This window comes from Girardinichthys multiradiatus, chromosome 19 (assembly GCF_021462225.1).
Source record: "Girardinichthys multiradiatus isolate DD_20200921_A chromosome 19, DD_fGirMul_XY1, whole genome shotgun sequence".
NCBI classification, from domain to species: Eukaryota; Metazoa; Chordata; class Actinopteri; order Cyprinodontiformes; family Goodeidae; genus Girardinichthys; species Girardinichthys multiradiatus.
Genome location: NC_061811.1, coordinates 17,826,339 through 17,845,173, shown reverse-complemented (window position 1 = coordinate 17,845,173; position 18,835 = coordinate 17,826,339). Strand labels below are relative to the sequence as shown.

Below are 18,835 nucleotides of genomic sequence, written 5' to 3'. Positions count from 1 at the left end.
TGTTATGAATAAACATTACAATCATTTATAGAATGATCCGAAAACGGGAAAATATGCACTGAGTGGTAGATATGTGGATCGAAATGTTTTGTTGATGTAGAGTTCACAGGAGAATGGGTAGAAAGATTTGAGATAACAGAAAGAAAACAGTAACTCAAATAACCATTAATTACAACCAAGAATATGCAGAATACCATCTCTGAACACACACAACATGGAAAACCTTAAAGCAGGTGAGGTACATCAGCAGAAGACCACACCTATCAGCTAAGAGCAGGAAAACGAGGCTACAATTCATGCAGGCTCACCAAAAATAGACATGAAAGATGGGAAAAGCTTTACCTGGTGTAATTAGTCTTCATTTCAACAGCATTTAGATGGTAAGGGCAGAATATGGTGTAAACAACACAAAAGCATGGATCCATCTTGCTATGCATGAACAGTTCAAGCCAGTATTAATGGTATAATGGTTTGGGGATATTTGTTGGCACACTTTGGACCCCTTGATACCAGTTGAGCACTATTTAAACAACACTGCTCACCTGAGAGTTGTTGCTGACCATTGTCCATCTAGTGTACACAACTTCTGATGACTACATCCATCATAATGCACACAAAGCCCAAATCTTCTCAAGTTAGTTTCATAAACATGACGAGCCGTACTCCAATAACCTCCACAGTCACCAGATCACCATCCAGTAAAGCATAATTGGCATCATGGATGTGCAGCAACTGCATGATGCTACAAGGGTATCTCTGAAGGCACAAGGAGTACTGACCCACTCTCCTAGTACAATAAAGTACTACTAAAGTACTCTGTGAATGTAGTTTATTCGGGAACATAACAGGGTGTAAATGGTTTCAAATATGTTTAAAACAAAACACCAATACGACGAACAAATGTGGCAACAACAGGTTAAATTATTGTCTCTTTAAATAATCATATTGCAGGAAGGAGGGTGGCACAGCAGCTCCTATTATGACAGTCATAAAAGCTGCACTTCCTTGTTCATAAACAGAAACAAATGACTGCACCAATATGGTACACGTGTACGTCGCGTATTATTTTACAATAATCATATTAAATCATATTAAAGGGAACCCAAACCACATAGGCTGGATGATCCACTTCAGCAGCTTTATATCAGAATGAATTCTTTCTTTTGAGGGGTCTCACTGTTGGGTTTACACTCATTCATTTATGTTCTTAAATATCATCAATTAATCATTTATACTTGATAGAAAACACTGGCGGTGACACTGAACGTTTGTTGATGCTCGGCAACATCAGCTAGCAATATTGGCTGGCTAGTTAGCAACCAGGGAGCTAGCTCGTATTAGCTAGCATCCTTCTCCATCACATTGAGACTTGTTTTTTTGTTAAAAGAGAACCTAACAAAAAATCTAAATGCAAACGTTTGGAGCGATGCATTTCTACAGCCCCCGGTATTTTAATTTCCACACCGATAATGCGTGTGTCACTCGTCAGGCAGAGGTAATTAGTAGCCGCACCGAGAGGCAGACAGCTAACCGTATACCGCGTTTGACGTTAGCTCGTCGAGCTAAGCCTCGACGGAGGAGCATCCAGGAGCAACCGCCGGTGACATTTCACTCACCTATCAGCGCCCGCAGGTGCTTCAGTCGAGTCAAAACATCCTTCTTTGGGTCCAGAACTTTCTGTGTAGATTTCTTGACGTCCCCATACCCCCTTCGAGTGAACATTCCGCTCTAAAATGCAACCGTGGAAGCAGAAATCACCTGTGTTTCACCATACAGCCAGGCTCCAGTGTGACTGTCACTTTCCGCACCACCACTCTATGCTTGCTTGGTAAACATTCACCCGACGGCCGCTGGTGAGCCCCGTGTGTATGTATGTGTGTGTTTTTTTTTTTTTTTTTTTTTTGGTGAGTGTGTAAATACGGAAGCACAGCCAGACAGAAGGGACTGGTTAGATCGTGTGAATATACGCCTTTCTGTTTATTGTTCAGTTCCACCTTGCATTCAATTGTGTTCAAAATAACCTACATTTTATTTTCCAGTTAAGGAGCAGGCTTTTATGACATCGTCCGATTTAAAAACTATATAAACGACGATTGATTATCTCAATAGCTATGTGTTACACAATGAATAAAGAATAAATAAAATCTATAAATATATTTTTTGAATAAAAAAGGCATTCAAAGACAATGTTACTATGACAGCTTTTTGCATGAACGTCTTGTTATGGCTCACAAGCGCCCTCTGGTGCATCCATTTGAGGCTGCTCCTCACAGAGATCCATGACATAAAGTAGATATAAAAAATCAGCACACCCTGTTAAAACTACCGATTTATGAAATTTAAAGAACAAGAGACCAAGATAAATTATTTCTTGACGTTTTTCTTACAGGTTCTGTATTAATCAACTGAAAGACAAATAAAATAGTTAAGAACCTGGTAACTAGTTGTGCCACTCTCATCAGCAACAACTGTCATGAAGAGTTTGCGATATCTAGCAATGAATCTGTAATCCAACAAGGGATTCCCCCCCCCCCCCCAACTTTCCATTGCAGAAATGTTTTAATTCAGCCACGTTAGGGGGTTTTCCTGAATAAATTGCAGGTCATACTGCAGTATCTGAAATGGATTTTAGTCCAGACTCTGGCTAGACCACTCCAAAACTAAATTTGTTAAGTTTATTTGAGTCATTCAGACGTGGCCTTGATACGGTGCTTTGGATAATTGTCCTGCTGGACAGCCAAAGTGTGACTGAGCTTAAGGTTCTGTACTGATGGCCAGTCATTCTGCTGCAGGATTTTCTGCTAGAGAGCAAAATTCATGATTCCATCAATTACGGCAAGCTGTCCAGGTCTCAAAAACGTAAAGCAGCTCCAAACCCTCAAACTACCAAAACCATGTTTGACTGTCAGTATGGTGGTCTGTTTCTGAAATGCTGGGTTAGCCTTGGGTCAGATGTAACATCTGACACACACCTTCCAAAAAGTTCCACTTTTGTCTTGTCAGTCCACTGAATATTTTCCAAAAAGATATTTCGTGTCATTTGTGTCATTTAAGTTCAGCAGTGGTTTTGGCCTTGCCATTTTGTCCAGTCTATTTCTTATTGTTATATATTGAACTCTCACCTTAACTGAGGAGTTGAGGTCTGCAGATGCTGTTCTGAGTTGTTTTGTGACCTCCTGGTTTAATCGTTGATGTGCTCTTGGAGTACGTTTGGTTGACCGGCCTCTCCTGGGAAGGTTCACCACTGCTGCATGTTTTCTGCATTTGTGAATTATGTCTCTCACTGTGGTTGTGGCTGTAGTGCCAAAGTCTAGAAAATAGCTCGTTAACCCATTCAAAACTGATAGATGTTAGTGACTTTGTTTGTCTACAGTTTTTTTAGACGATTTGTAGAACTCAGAGAGGTTCTTTTAAATGATTTATATTTGCAGCTCAGATAATAATCAGGCTTGAGTTTGGCCAGTGAAAGTGAGTCCGGCTTTCTAAAAAATGTAGTTTAATCAAAGTTAATTCATTATTTAATAAGGGGGGGTATTAACTTTTTCACATAGGGCCAGGTTGGGTTGGATAGCTTTTTACCCTTATTTAATAAAATCATCATTTAAAAACAGTTTTTTATATGGCTATGATCTGAAAAAATGCGGAAAACTTTAAGGCAAACAAATTCTGTTGTGTCACATTTTTATCAGTTCTCTATATCTATTTTACCGCCCCTTTAATAAACTCATATTATGGGTACTGGGCTAAATCCTGGACCAGATGTCAAAGAGCAAGAAGTGGAATACATCCTGCTCTCAGGACAAATAGAAAAAAGACAGACATCGATTTATAATACATTCTGTTTAGATCTGCAAAACAAACAAAAGAAAAGCACCTTTTAGACTGTAAGTGTCTGGTAGGATACACATACAGGCGCAATTCAAGTTAGAAACCATATATATTTATCATGTGGCCATAACAGAAATAAAACAGTAGTACCATAATCAATTCACAAATTTCTGAGTTCCATTTAAATGTTTCAACACAATTGTATTCTAGTAATTGATGTGGCTTACTTAATAACAGCTGTAGTTGAAACAAAGTGCTTCCATTTAAGGCAAAGTAATTATAGTATTACACACTTTACTGAACTGAAGTTAATTTTCTGTGAATGTGTTATTATCATCAAATATTTCATAATAACTGTAGGGTAAAATTCATCCATTTCAGGTACAGTACACATTCACGTTCAATTACACGGTGTATTCTCACAATTTACCATCAGAACCCAATCATTTCTGTTCAGCTGGAGCTCCATTCATTGTTTAATTGCTGTTGTGATCATCGCTGTTTAACTTAGGCAGGTACATTTAAAACTATGTTGTGATCTAAAAGACGGGAAATTGGTAAATGAAATAATACAAAGGAGAGGGAGAAAAACATAACATCATGTTCTTCAGACAGAAGAAACTGATGTTGAATAGTGGCTTGAAACAATAGGAAAAAATCAAAAGAAGAAAAAATTAATTTAAGACTGGATTTAACCAGGGCAAAAAAAATACACTACTCACAAAAATTTAGAAATATTCAGCTTTCGGGTCAACTTTCAAGATAAACCTATACACTATAACCTTTACAGGTGAACTTAATGTGACCTTCTCTAAACCTTTGAATGCACATGTGAAATTGTTCAATGTTTCAGTATTTTTTTTTTTTACAACTTTCTGTTCTCTAACAAGGAGTTTCACGGCAAAATTCACAACCGGTGTTTTGGTCCAAGAACTGATCAACAGTACATTGCCATTGCCAGGCTTCAAACATAATGATCTCAGATGGAAGGGGTCAATGAGCTTAGAGTTTCATCAGCTTGTTTCAACAGAGAGACTGGAAGAGTCACAAAAAGGCATAGAAGTGGGCGTCCTTTGGCCACATCCCACACTGATGACGGCTTCATTGTGAACAGCGCCCTGCGGAACCGGATGATTAATGGGACTCAACTCCAGGCACATTTAACGAAGGTGAGAGGCATCCAAGTGACCAGCAAGGGTACCTGACCACACTACAAGGCACAGGCATCTTCGAATGGCATGGACCGGGGAGAATTTACCCTGGACGAAGGACCAGTGGGCCTCAGTGCTGTTTTCTGATGAAAGTCGATTCACGTTGAGCACAAATGATGGCCGCCAACGATGTTGGAGATGTCATGGAGAGTGCTTTGGTGGTGGTGGTGTTACAGTGTGGGCAAGTGTGTCTAGTCAACACAGAACTACTTTAAACTTTGTAAATAGTAGAGTGACAAGCCCAAACTACATGAATAACATCATTAATCCTATCAATTCGTTCATGAACAACGCAGGCCTAATTTCATCTTTTTGGGTGACAGTGCTCCAGCTCATCGAGGTCGCATCATTAGGAAACAGCTGCTGGAGACTGGAGTACCTGGAATGGATTGGTCTGCACTTTCTCCAGATGTGAATCCTATAGAAAACCTATGGGATCAGCTGAGTCGCCGTCTAGAGCCTCGTAACTCTGCTGTGCCTCAGCACACAATAAGTCCACTTGTGAACAGCATGACACTTCGTTGTTAAGTTGTGACTGATACTCAAGACCACATGACACGTTATTAAGGCACTGACATTTTTTGTTGTGGTATACCCACCACTGTTTTTGGCTTTTGTTTCAATAAATTGTTTGTGATGAGGAAATCACCACTGCATGCTTCTACTTAAATGCCCGACTTTCATGATATAATATACAGTTGCGTGATCTTCTTGCATTCTCCATAAATGTCACCCAAAGGTCAAATATCCCTAGCTTTTGTGAGTAGTGAATAAGTCAGGACTAAAAAAATGATTATTAAGGAAAGATTTATTTTACAACCAAAAACAACATTTGTTTTTGAATAATTTCAGTTCTGAAGTGTTACACAAATAACCCACAGAGCCTTGCAAAAGTATTCACGCCCCTTTAATTTTTGAACTACTGTTGGGACCACAGCCATGGGTACAACATGAAAAGAACTTTACTGGAACTTTCAAAATAAATCGCATTAACCTATTTCAAGCACAGCCAGAAACAGGGTAACAGGGGACTTCCCGTGACGTCACTGTCCAAATAAAACCTTGCTGCAAACTAACCCTTTGTTCACTGTGGATGCTTTCTTCAACTTCGTCGCCCCAGACAACTTTTCCTCAGCACGGTTCACGTAAGAGGTTGTGTTTTGGGCAGAGAGAAGTAGTTTAGAGTGAAATAATCTAAATATTTTTCGTTTTATGAGGTTTGGTTTTGTTTGTGTTGAAAACTCAGCCATCTTAGTGCTAGCAGATTATCTGTTCAGCACATGTGCTCAGTTTGTGTGTTTGTGTTTTTTTTTTTAAGTTAAGACAAACTTTATTTAAAGGGTGATTTTAAACACAGAAGATCGGCCATAACGCGCCATCCGCGCTTATGCATTTTAACCCTTTTATTGCTTTATTAAAGGTATGTGTTTGATTCTGATGATATGCTTCTTTTGTTAGGTTTAACTGCTAACTGCTAAGAATACATGCTTGCCTGCTAAGATCATTTACCCAAAAAGGTTGTTAGTTTTCAGTCTAGTAAAATAATATTTCCCTAAATATTATTTTACTAAACCTGATAAACAAGTAACACAATTAAGCCCATTTCTCAAAGATTTGGTTCTTATACAACATAATATTTATTTAAATATTATTTTAATAAATAAAGGCAGCTAATTAAACACCGTTGAGAATTGGTCATCCATAAGGTTGGTTTTATTCAGCAAATCATTCTTTAAAATATTATTTTATTAAAATAATATTTTATCTGATCTTGCATTGTGAATGGTTGTCTAAAGGTATGCCAATTATTGCCTAAGTTGGTTCCAAGACTAACTTAACTTAACTTCCAGATTCTTCAAGATAATCCTTGGTTCTCAAACATAAATAACATTGCATGGTAATGATGCATCACTCCTTCGGTTATGGTTTTCAACAATCTTTGATCAACTTGTTTATATTGTACATAGCCCATTGGTGTTCCTTATTCTTTCATCCTAGTTTAGTTGGATTGTTTTAGCATTGTAAAGAGTTTGATGATATATGTTTGACTTGAGTTGACGTATTTTTGTTAATAAATTATTATATTTTAAGAGATTGTGTGAATTCATTCCATGTGTGTGCAGAGTTTTGCTGTTCAATAATGTCAGGGCTTGGCTCATGCCTTTCAATTTTGTCCTAATACCACCGCCTTGTTGGGCTGGTATTCACAGGACAACCCTTAACAGACCGAAATATTATTTAATAAAATATTAAAGTATTAATATTAAATATTAAATAATATATTCATATTCATAATCACAACACTACAAATTTCTGAGCATTATAATGGGGTTTTACCTAATAGACCAACACAAAGTAGCGCATAGGTTTGAAATGAAAAGAAAAACAAAAACCCAACTAAATCTAAAAGGGAAAACATATTACTACAGGTCCTTCTCAAAATATTAGCATATTGTGATAAAGTTCATTATTTTCCATAATGTAATGATGAAAATTTAACATTCATATATTTTAGATTCATTGCACACTAACTAAAATATTTCAGGTCTTTTATTGTCTTAATACGGATGATTTTGGCATACAGCTCATGAAAACCCAAAATTCCTATCTCACAAAATTAGCATATTTCATCCGACCAATAAAAGAAAAGTGTTTTTAATACAAAAAACGTCAACTTTCAAATAATCATGTACAGTTATGCACTCAATACTTGGTTGGGAATCCTTTGGCAGAAATGACTGCTTCAATGCGGCGTGGCATGGAGGCAATCAGCCTGTGGCACTGCTGAGGTCTTATGGAGGCCCAGGATGCTTTGATAGCGGCCTTTAGCTCATCCAAAGTGTTGGGTCTTGAGTCTCTCAAAGTTCTCTTCACAATATCCCACAGATTCTCTATGGGGTTCAGGTCAGGAGAGTTGGCAGGCCAATTGAGCACAGTGATACCATGGTCAGTAAACCATTTACCAGTGGTTTTGGCACTGTGAGCAGGTGCCAGGTCGTGCTGAAAAATGAAATCTTCATCTCCATAAAGCTTTTCAGCAGATGGAAGCATGAAGTGCTCCAAAATCTCCTGATAGCTAGATGCATTGACCCTGCCCTTGATAAAACATAGTGGACCAACACCAGCAGCTGACACGGCACCCCTGACCATCACTGACTGTGGGTACTTGACACTGGACTTCTGGCATTTTGGCATTTTCTTCTCCCCAGTCTTCCTCCAGACTCTGGCACCTTGATTTCCGAATGACATGCAGAATTTGCTTTCATCTGAAAAAAGTACTTTGGACCACTGAACAACAGTCCAGTGCTGCTTCTCTGCAGCCCAGGTCAGGCGCTTCTGCCGCTGTTTCTGGTTCAAAAGTGGCTTGACCTGGGGAATGCGGCACCTGTAAACCATTTCCTGCACACGCCTGTGCACGGTGGCTCTGGATGTTTCTACTCCAGACTCAGTCCACTGCTTCCGCAGGTCCCCCAAGGTCTGGAATCGGCCCTTCTCCACAATCTTCCTCAGGGTCCGGTCACCTCTTCTCGTTGTGCAGCGTTTTCTGCCACACTTTTTCCTTCCCACAGACTTCCCACTGAGGTGCCTTGATACAGCACTCTGGGAACAGCCTATTCGTTCAGAAATGTCGTTCTGTGTCTTACCCTCTTGCTTGAGGGTGTCAATAGTGGCCTTCTGGACAGCAGTCAGGTCGGCAGTCTTACCCATGATTGGGGTTTTGAGTGATGAACCAGGCTGGGAGTTTTAAAGGCCTCAGGAATCTTTTGCAGGTGTTTAGAGTTAACTCGTTGATTCAGATGATTAGGTTCATAGCTCGTTTAGAGACCCTTTTAATGATATGCTAATTTTGTGAGATTGGAATTTTGGGTTTTCATGAGCTGTATGCCAAAATCATCCGTATTAAGACAATAAAAGACCTGAAATATTTCAGTTAGTGTGCAATTAATCTAAAATATATGAATGTTAAATTTTCATCATGACATTATGGAAAATAATGAACTTTATCACAATATGCTAATATTTTGAGAAGGACCTGTATGTGTTTGGTTGTTGAAGACTGCAACCGTATGTTCCTTATATTGCTTAGATGGAGTTTGTTTTCTTTTAAAATACAACAAAATTAGACTGAAATCTTCCCCTTGACAATTGCTTCTAAAACCACTAAATGGTAAAATATTGTTATTCCAACATATACCTGAAAATGTAATTAACTCCAAAGTGCTGCATGCTTTTCAACTAATTTACATCACTGAGTGAACCCATTATTACAAACAATGATTAAATGAAGGAGTTTTACTTAAATAAATGAGACCTAATTATATTTTATTTTATTGACATTCACTGTGAAATCACTTTCAGCGACACTAAAGGTACAACAGTTTAGTCCTGTAGCTATTTAATACTTTAAATTTGAGGAAAACTAGGTTCTTTCTCTGAACTATTGGTGTAAAGAATCTCCAACATCCACTTCAGAGAGGAAACTCTAGAAAAGAATGTTTATAATCTGAGATTCGGATTATTTATTTTAAAAGGGGCAGGGCATATTAATTAACATTAATAGGTAAATATGCAAGATTATAGCCAAGTTTTCTTCAAATGTTACATTATGTCCGACGCATCTAAAATTGGACAGGTTAAATTTAATTCTATTCACATAATTTTTCACTTGTTGCTTAAAACAATGTGGTGTCAATAACAACTCTGAGTTTAAATTTAAACTCCGAGTTTATATTTAAATGTATGTGCCATTTATACTTAGCTTACATTTGACACAGTAGATATAAGTGGACAACAATTTGGGAGATAATTGATGTAAACATTAAATATTATTGATCCCACGACTGAACCCTGAAGTACCCCACATTGATTTTCTGATCTTAATGGGATATTTTTTTCACTCTTACACAATGTTTTTTTTGTGTCCAATATGATTAATTACATTGTAATGTAATTGTAGTTGTTGCAGATAAATTCATATAGGTTAACTTAAATGAAAACACAGCTCCAATTGCTTCACTTTCATTTACCTTAGACTTGATATTTTCTAGAAAAAGGCACATAGTTGTTTCAGTTGAATGATGTTTTCTAAAACCAAACTGCACTAGGTGGAGATTAAACAGGCCGTATTTAAGATGATTTATTAGCTGTTCTGCTATGCATTTTGAGCAATTTAGAGACCACTGGAAGGATGCTTATTGGTCTATAATTACTGACATCTGTAGGGTCTCTAGTTTTAAGTACACTTTGAGTACACACACTTTCATTTATGGATTGATTTTATAATATTAGTGATAGGAGTACTAAGTGATTGTTTATGTATTTTAAGGAGAATCATATCAGAGCTGAACATGTCTTTTGCCCTAGAGTTTCTTAAATGATTAACATTTCTATCACTTTCCTTTGCAGATACTATACATGGGATAAAAACTGGTGGGTTAGTATTTATCAGTATTATATTTAGAGTTTGTGAGTCAGCGTTTTTTTGTTAACATCTTTACATAGTCCATGAAATACATATTAAAAGCCGCTGCTATCTCTTTTGGATCATTGATCACTTCCTTTTTACATTGTAATTCCTGAACTGGTGCCTTGGTGCACATCCCCTCCTCCCTCACATATGCAACACCACACACCAGTAGGATATTGGGGTGTGGGATGATGGCCCTTGTGGGCATGGGGGGGAGCCCTATGCAGTGCCCCCCTCTGCTATATTTGGCCCAGTCCTGCCCCTTAATATTAATGCAATAGACACTTAGGGCTTTGAGTTTGGGTGAGGGGAAACTTCTGTCATCAAGCAGTGGGGTCTTGTACCCCCAGCCGCAACTCCAATTATAATGCTCTTTAGACCTACACATCTGCATTCTTTACAACACTTCACATATTGTAAGTTTTTTCAATTCTGTCACACTTATTACCAATCAGCAGATCAATACATGCTTTAGGTGATTTATTTATTTATTCTTGTAGGACTATTTATTGCTGTATCAGGTAATGAATTCTGGTTATTAATTTAACAAGTTTGTCAAGCCAGTTTATATTTATCTTCCAGACAGATTATTTAAGAACAGCCTGTAATTCATCATAAAAAGTCTTAGAGGTCGAATGAGGCCCGTAAATTCCAATCAATGTAAATTACATTTGTGATTGAAGAGCAACATTAAGGTCAATGAACTCAATATTATTGACAGATGTCCATTTCAGTTGTTTGCATATCAGATGTTCTTTCATACAAAACAATAATACTCCCAAGCCCCCTTTGCTTAGCCATTTAGTCCCATATTATGCAAGTATGGTTTAGGGTCTGAAAAACCTTTCGTCTGTGATGTTTAATGACTGCCTTTTTTCTCACTGTTTGCAGAATACTTGCTGCATCGACGTCTGTTGGATACTTGAGGTTAGCTGGGCTGCTGCTGCTAGGGTCCGACTGATGGCTAGGGTTAGCTTGGTTGCTGCTGAAAAGTCTTAAGTTTGGTAATATTGCTGGAAAATGTTAAAGAGCAACTCTGGGTTGAAATTTAATCGCAATCATTTGACTTGTCTGTATCATTTCAGTGGCAATAAACATCGAGGCTAAGCTGGAAAAATTATTTTATTTGTATTTTACATAAATATATGTTTGGACAAAGCAGCTTAAGATTTAGATTCATAATGAGATTGAATTTTGTAACTTGTCATGCAGAATATTCCTATGGGTTACTATGCTTCTACATATAGCCTAATATAACAAAGTTTTATTTGAAATGATTTAAGGGCATGGTGGTGCAGGTGTTAGCACTGTTACCTTACAATGAAAAGGCGTTAGGTTTGAATCCGATCATGGCCTTTCTGCGTGGAGTTTTGTGAATTTCTTGCTGCGCATGCATGGTTTCTCCCCGGGTTTCTCCAGCTTCCTCCCACAGTTCAAAAATATACATGTTAGGTTAATCTTACGATAGGTGACTGTCCACAATGAATGGATGAAATGTGTTAAATACTTGACATTTCCGGTTTCAAAGAGTAAACACAGATGAATATAATTGAAATGTTAATTTTCTTACAGAGTGTAATGTTTCATATTAATTTGAATTAATTGTAGCTAATGTTTAATAAGAAATTAAACATGTAATTTCTCAGAAAATCTGAATTTTACATAAAACCATTAAAGGAAGGATTTTAAAATATAAATATTTGACTTGTGAAAACATCCAACACAAGCAGATAAAATGGCTTCCCAAATCGTCAGGCTATGAAATCGCCAGCTTGGATTCGGCGCCTCTCCACTCTTCCTCCATTCCCTTGAACTTTAATTTCCAAATGAAAGACAAACTTTACTTTAATCTAAAAACAGGATTTTTCACCACTGAGCAACAGTCCAGTTCTATTGCTCCTTAGCCTCGGTAAGACACTTCTAACAACGTCTCTGGTTTAAGGGTGGCTAAGCAGCAGGAATGCAACAGTTGTAGCCCATGTTCTGGATACATCTTGAAGCTCTGACTTCAGCCACAAATAAACACTTGAAATAGTTCCCTCTGTGTGTAATGAATCTATGTAACATATGAGTTTCACCTTTGAGTTAAATAACTGATAATAATAACTAAAAATACAGCAAGTTTGAAGCTCCATGTATAATTCAAGTTGACTAAATTTGCCAGAAGATTGCATCCAAACCATTAGTGTGCAAGCAAATAAAAAGATTGTTTTTGTTTGTTTTTAAACATTTCTCTCAAGTCTCTGGCCTGCACATTAAGTGTTTTACTAGTCAATAAAACAGGTGCAAAATTATTTTGCACCAGTGTCAGAGCAGCCTCTCAAAATCTCAAAAGCAAATCAAGCTACCTACAAAACATCTCTGTGTTTTGTAGGTAGCTGCATTAAAACCTCTATCCTCAATAAACAGAGAAGAAAGTATTGCAGTTCATCCACTCCCCCCACATGTACACAGAAAATGTTGTGAGAGTGTTTATCTCCCCTTTTCAAGATTCTCCGCAATAGATGGATTGGATAAAAGGAGAGAGAAACAAGGGAAGTGAGAACGAAGGCCATAGAGGAGGAGAAGAGAAGCAAAATCAGCCTTTGCCCTGCAGTTTGGTATGACACTCATTATTTGAAGTGGGCTATTCTGAGAAAGGAGGAGGTTGCCTGTCACAACAGATGTTGATTACACAAAACAGGATTGTTTGGAAGGATGTGTGAATAAAACACAATGTCTCTCTCTCTCTCTCTCTCACACACACACACACACACACTCTCTCTCTCTCTCTCTCTCTCTCACACACACACACACACACACACTCTCTCTCTCTCTCTCTCTCTCTCTCACACAGACACACACACACACACACACACACACACACACACACACACACACACACTTAGGCCGGGTTATTGTTGTCATCACTTTGTCATCACTCCTAATTGATTGTAATCATCGTTCCTTCTTGGCAAATCTACCATGTTCTTGAAATGCAAGCTACTGCTCATTATCCAAGATGATATGGACCTAGAATAATCCATCACTAATAACAGTTGCCCTAGATGTTTTCTGTCCTCTCTAATTCTGCACCTGGAAATAGTTCAGTGTAGCTGAATTTTTAAAATAATTTATTGTAATGTTATGGTTTTATGCTCTCTAGTTCTGTGGTGAGTTGGGGGTGATTATAGATCTTGTTTTTGGGTGAAAGCATTTATTTTAAATATTTGTGCCTTTAATTTCAGTGCCAAGTGCCAGGATACAGCAGTGGATTAAAGTTTGCTCATTGGCCAAACGGTGGCACTGCAGGCTCACAAATAAACACCCTTCCCCCTGACCAGACCGGACTGATTTCAAGCCAAGGTTTGAAAAGCACTTGTCTGCTCTAAATTGTTCTTATAAAGAGCTTGGAAATACTTGACTTTTCTCCTTATGTGGTTATGGATTTCCTTTTTGGACAATTAAGTGCCATTAAAAGCTAATGTCTTCTGTGTAACTACATTAAGTTGACGAGGGTGTGCACTGGACCAGAGACCCGTAAGTGGGGCCTTCTTTTTTGGTACGAGTTTTGAAATCTAAATGGGGAAAATTATGAAACAAATTAATAACAAAACAATTTTAAATGGGAAATGTCCTGTCTGGCCACCTACAGCTGCTTGCTGCTTTAAGTGCGGAACAATGACGTAATCAGAAAACTGTGTGTAAAACTGGAGCTAACTTTATGTGAGGCTCCTTTTAAAGATTGAAAAGTCATAGAACCAAATGACTTGACTGAAATAAACGATAAAAACATCTATGTATAATATATTTCAAATATATTTCATTTCAGAAGTGTTGTAGAATATTTGTACGAAATGTATAAAGTCCTATAAATTCAATGTATTTCTCCCACCAGGGGTCATCACAGAGCAACAAGTTAACAAGTTCAAAGCACAATCTGACTAATTATGACTATTTCTTTTATTTTGAAATCATTTTCTAGAATAATTACAAGTTTTTGCTTTATAACAGTACAGAAATTGATACAAAATTTGTTATCTTTTGAGGTGTAGTATTTCTTTTTATTGTATTTTATCTCCATAAGGGTTAATAGACGAGCACTCTGAAGTAATTAAAACATGAGCATTGTACCTACATAAATGGAGGTCTGTGTATGGTGGCTCTTGAAGCACTGACTCCCGTCGCTGCTTACGGCTTGTGAATCTACCCTTAACTCTTCAATGGGTTTTGTTTTACAATCCTAGTCTATTTTTTCTACACTTTTTCCTTCCTCTCAACTGCAATTAATTTTATTATTGCATTAAGCACCCTGTGAATAGCCAGCTTCTTACAGTGACCTTTTTTGGTTGAAGTCTGGGTTTTCATTAGTAAGCCATAATCACTGCAATAGAAAGGTTGAAAATTTTATTTTGAAAATATGTTAAATTAAGTTTGCCTACTAAAGGTCTCAAAGGCTGTGGTTATTCCTGTTGCTTGTGCATATTTTTCTACCACAGATTTTCTTCACTTTTGGTTAAAATGCTTGGGTGCAGCATTCTGTGAACAGCCAGCTTCTTGAACAACGATCTTCTATGGCTTACAGAAGATAGGGTTTTTATGAATTTTAAGCCATAATCAACGCATTTAAATAGATCAAAGTACAATTTGACTAAATATGAAAATTGTTTTGGAGAAAATTGATCAATGTTAGCTTTGAGGTATGGATATAAATGTGAATCTCTCCTAAAGAATTTAATAGGTTTTGCTTCCTAAATGTCTCAAGTCTATCACAGTGTGTTGTGCACATTTTTCTATCACGGTTTTTCTTCCACTCAATTTCTATTTAAATTCTAGGCTACAGCACTCTGTGAACAGCCATCTTATATATCAGTAACAGTTTGTGGCTTACCCTCCTTCAGAGGGTGTGAATAACTGTCAAGTTAACAGTCTTCCCCTAGTTTCTTTATGCCACAATATAGCCATAACACAACATTATTGGAGGTATATTGGGATTGGTCTTGTGTAATATTCAAACTTTCTAAGAAACTGAAATTTGGATTCTTATTAGCTTTAACCCTTAATCATTACAATGGAGACATTTAAAGCACAATTTGACTCAACATTTTACCTTCTTTTATTTTGACTTTTTATTTTTGAGAAATCATGAGGTTTTTGTTTTAATATAAAACAAGCAGATATAAATGTGGGCATCCTAGGTGTAGTGTTTGAATACACGCTGAAGTTTTTGGAGCACATCTCCATAAAAGGTTAATGAGGGGGCACTCTGAAGTAATTAAAACAAGAGCATTATAAGGCAGCAGTTTCACATAAGGTACTCATGGCAACATACCCCACACTTAATTAAAACTCGTTGCTGACAGCATTTGGTATCTCCTCAGGTAATCTGCTGTGAAATTAATAAGAAGGGAGATTTAAATGAATAATGTTGGCAAAGATATTTTCCCCCTCCCCCTGCAGTATGCATGACCAGAGTCCTCTATCAGGAATGCATGATCCTTATTGCGATGCGAAAATACTTCTTCAGATTCCCTCCGTAATCTGATTCCAATTTCACTTGTGTTGTGACACTGTAGTGAGGAGCCAGGGGGACGTTTAATTGAAATGCCAGTGCTTTTAATTGGATTCTGTTAAGATGTGAAATTACCTCCTGAATTGCAGTCTTGTACCTTTAAATGCCGATACCGACTGGTTTCCAGTGGTGATCTGTTAAGGAGCTGTAATAATGCTTCTCCTGGCTGAGACACACACGTATTCTTAAATTTAAAGACAAAATGCTCAATTCAATTTCAAAGACGTGTCGTTTATCTAGCAAAATGAATTCTAGTTCTACTAGGGCAGTGCTTGAGAGACAATTAAAAACTGCATCTGAGGTGCAATGTCAAGTCATGATAGTCTTGATCACAATACAGCATGGTTTGATTGGATTTTCTTATTAGAAATCAGTAATGGAGAGGTGTTTACTAGAGTAACTTTTAAAATACAAAATAATAAATTAAATACAAGTTATTTGTTTCACATGTGGGCACCTTTCACACCTCCTTTAGACCTTTAACCTGTGACATCACTGCCTGGTCTGTGCACGTTTTGGCAATTGGAGAAAAACCATTAATGAAAAATGAACAACAGTCACAGTTTTACATGGAATACTTTTAGAGTAGGATGTTCTTATCAGAAACCACTAATAAAATAATAAAAGTGTTTTTTGTTTATATTTTCATTTTAAAATACAAAATAATACATTTAAATACAAGCCATTTGTCATTATTTGTGGTCAAAAAAGAATGAGAAAATATGAAATCACTCTACACTTCAACTTGCCTTAGCCTTCACCCTGTGACATCACGACACTGCCCATATATGGTAAGGACCAGTTGTTTTCAATATCTGGTTCGCATGCAATGAAAAATGCAACAAGGTTTAAAAGCCATGTCCAGACTTTTACATTTTTAAAGTATGCGTTTGTTTGATATATTCTGCAACTATAATATGCTCTTCCGCCAGGTTTATTATGTACACCTTGCTTTTGCTAATCAGTGTTTTCTTTAACAACAAAACTGATGGGTGAACAACACATGAAATAAACACATATTTTAAATTTTGATGAGTTTTGATTCAGATAGGTATGTAAAAAAAAAAAAAAAAGACTCCAGATGAACCTTAAGTCAAAAACACGCCCCCATACCATATAAAAGCAGTGACGTCTCTGGGTGAAGGTTGTTTCTTTTTACTGGTGATTTTATGTTTTCTTATTTTAAATATGAAAAAAACATGGATTTTAATGCTTCCTTTCTAAGGCTATAAAAATGTCCTCTTTATCTGTGATATTCTTTAAAATATAAAAAGGAAACCCAAACCAAATTTAAACTCCTACTCATCCATTGTGACCACAAAATGGAAAAATGGCCCCCATTGCAATTTAATATTTTGCATTTTAAAACAAAAATGAAATAAACACATGTTTTTTGTTTTTCATTACTGGTTTCTAATGAGAAAATCAAATTATCAAAGCATGCACGGACCCAGCATGTACTCCCACAAATGTCCATCAGCAGCTATCCATTCATGAGCGTGAACCCGGTTATCACAGCCTGGCTGAAGGTGCTCGCCTCAGACCGCCACACATTCATGTAACGTGTGGGCAGCAAACAGCAGAGCTTCCTTCACCTCCTTGAGGGTTGTGCTCTTCCAACCTCCTACACCGGGGGATTTGATTTTTCTTCCCATTCTTCAAGCCATGTCACTCTGTTGTGGCTTGTGTTGTGGGACCTCCTCCACCTACATCTGTGACCCCTCTGACAAGCTTGGAGTTCATCCCTTTCACTGATTAGTTTGCTGGCAAACTGAACGGCCGCTTCTGCGGCCCTGAGTCACCCCAGCTGGCTCTACCTGTGTGTGGTTGGATTAGCAGGTGGCTGGCACGTTGTCCAGTGTGATAGTGAAACCATTATTTATTCACAGCGACTATCCATGTGCTCAAAATCGGGTTTTTGTAGGACTTTTGTTTTGTTGATAATTTAAAAAAAAAAGATCATAGCTTGTTCTATATGATGTAGGGTGTTGTAAATGCTAACTGGGTTTATAGATATTCTTCGTGAGAGACTAGCCTGAAAATGTGGGGTCATTAGAAAGTTTTCCTTTCTTTTTCAGTACACTGTGCACATATGTGTGTGGTTTGTGTGATTTCACATGTATTTGTTTGTTTACTGTGCCACAACCGGCCCTAGGAGTGTGAAATAACAAGCACAAGAGGGATTTCATGCCTTTGCAGAGCTGAAAAAATATATTTTTGGTCAGACAACTCAGTCCTCGACAACTCAGTCCTCGACAAACTTTGTTGACTCCCAGCGAGGCGGATTACCACCTATTTCATAAAAGCCTGCCAACAATTAAACTGCATCATTACATATATGGGTTCCCATGGGTGTAGTGTCCTTTGCTTATGTTTCAAACCCTGCCCAGACCTGTTTTAATCGCTGTTATTAATGGCACAAGGTGCATTGGAAGAACAAGACAAACAGCCCAGTTTGCTTTATCTTGCAGGGGCACTGACAGAAAATCAATGCTTGGTTTCCCATGAGCACCTAATTAGCTGGACACTTGTGCGCTGTTGAAACACGGGAAACATCTCTTTGTCTGCTGAGTCGATCGGACGAAATGCGAAAGAGACACCTTCTGAGCTGATAAAGTGTCAGAGAGGTGAGGAGTAAACACATAAGTGACACTCAGGTCTAGCACGTCTCACAGCCACTACATGCTTTTGGCAGACTTGATTTGAACTTTATCATCCATGTCACGGAGGTATTTCAGACTGAGGGCATCAACAAGATTTCTTGTCTTATAATCTCTC

The 18,835-nt window shown here is 37.6% G+C and overlaps 1 protein-coding gene and 1 long non-coding RNA gene across 10 annotated transcripts in view; one reads left to right on the top strand and one right to left on the bottom strand.

The window, feature by feature from the left end:
- The window catches only part of ralgapa2 (Ral GTPase activating protein catalytic subunit alpha 2), a 152,494-nt gene extending 150,477 nt beyond the window's left edge, over nucleotides 1–2,017 (bottom strand). For 5 of the 9 annotated variants that reach the window (XR_007035021.1, XR_007035023.1, XM_047344791.1 and 2 more), the window contains exon 1: nucleotides 1,617–2,017. Coding sequence is in view for 7 of the 9 variants with exons in the window: in XM_047344791.1 (XP_047200747.1) it covers nucleotides 1,617–1,722 (106 nt within the window). In the remaining 2 variants the exon portion in view is untranslated. The remainder of the gene's footprint in view (nucleotides 1–1,616) is intronic. The other 4 variants (XM_047344788.1, XM_047344794.1, XM_047344789.1 and 1 more) reach the window with 2 other exon arrangements.
- LOC124855174 lies at nucleotides 1,729–18,674 on the top strand. Its single transcript, XR_007035024.1, has 4 exons — nucleotides 1,729–1,853; nucleotides 12,997–13,106; nucleotides 13,734–13,851; nucleotides 18,529–18,674. It is a non-coding gene; the product is annotated as an uncharacterized LOC124855174 (long non-coding RNA).
- The last annotated feature ends 161 nt before the right edge of the window (nucleotides 18,675–18,835 follow it).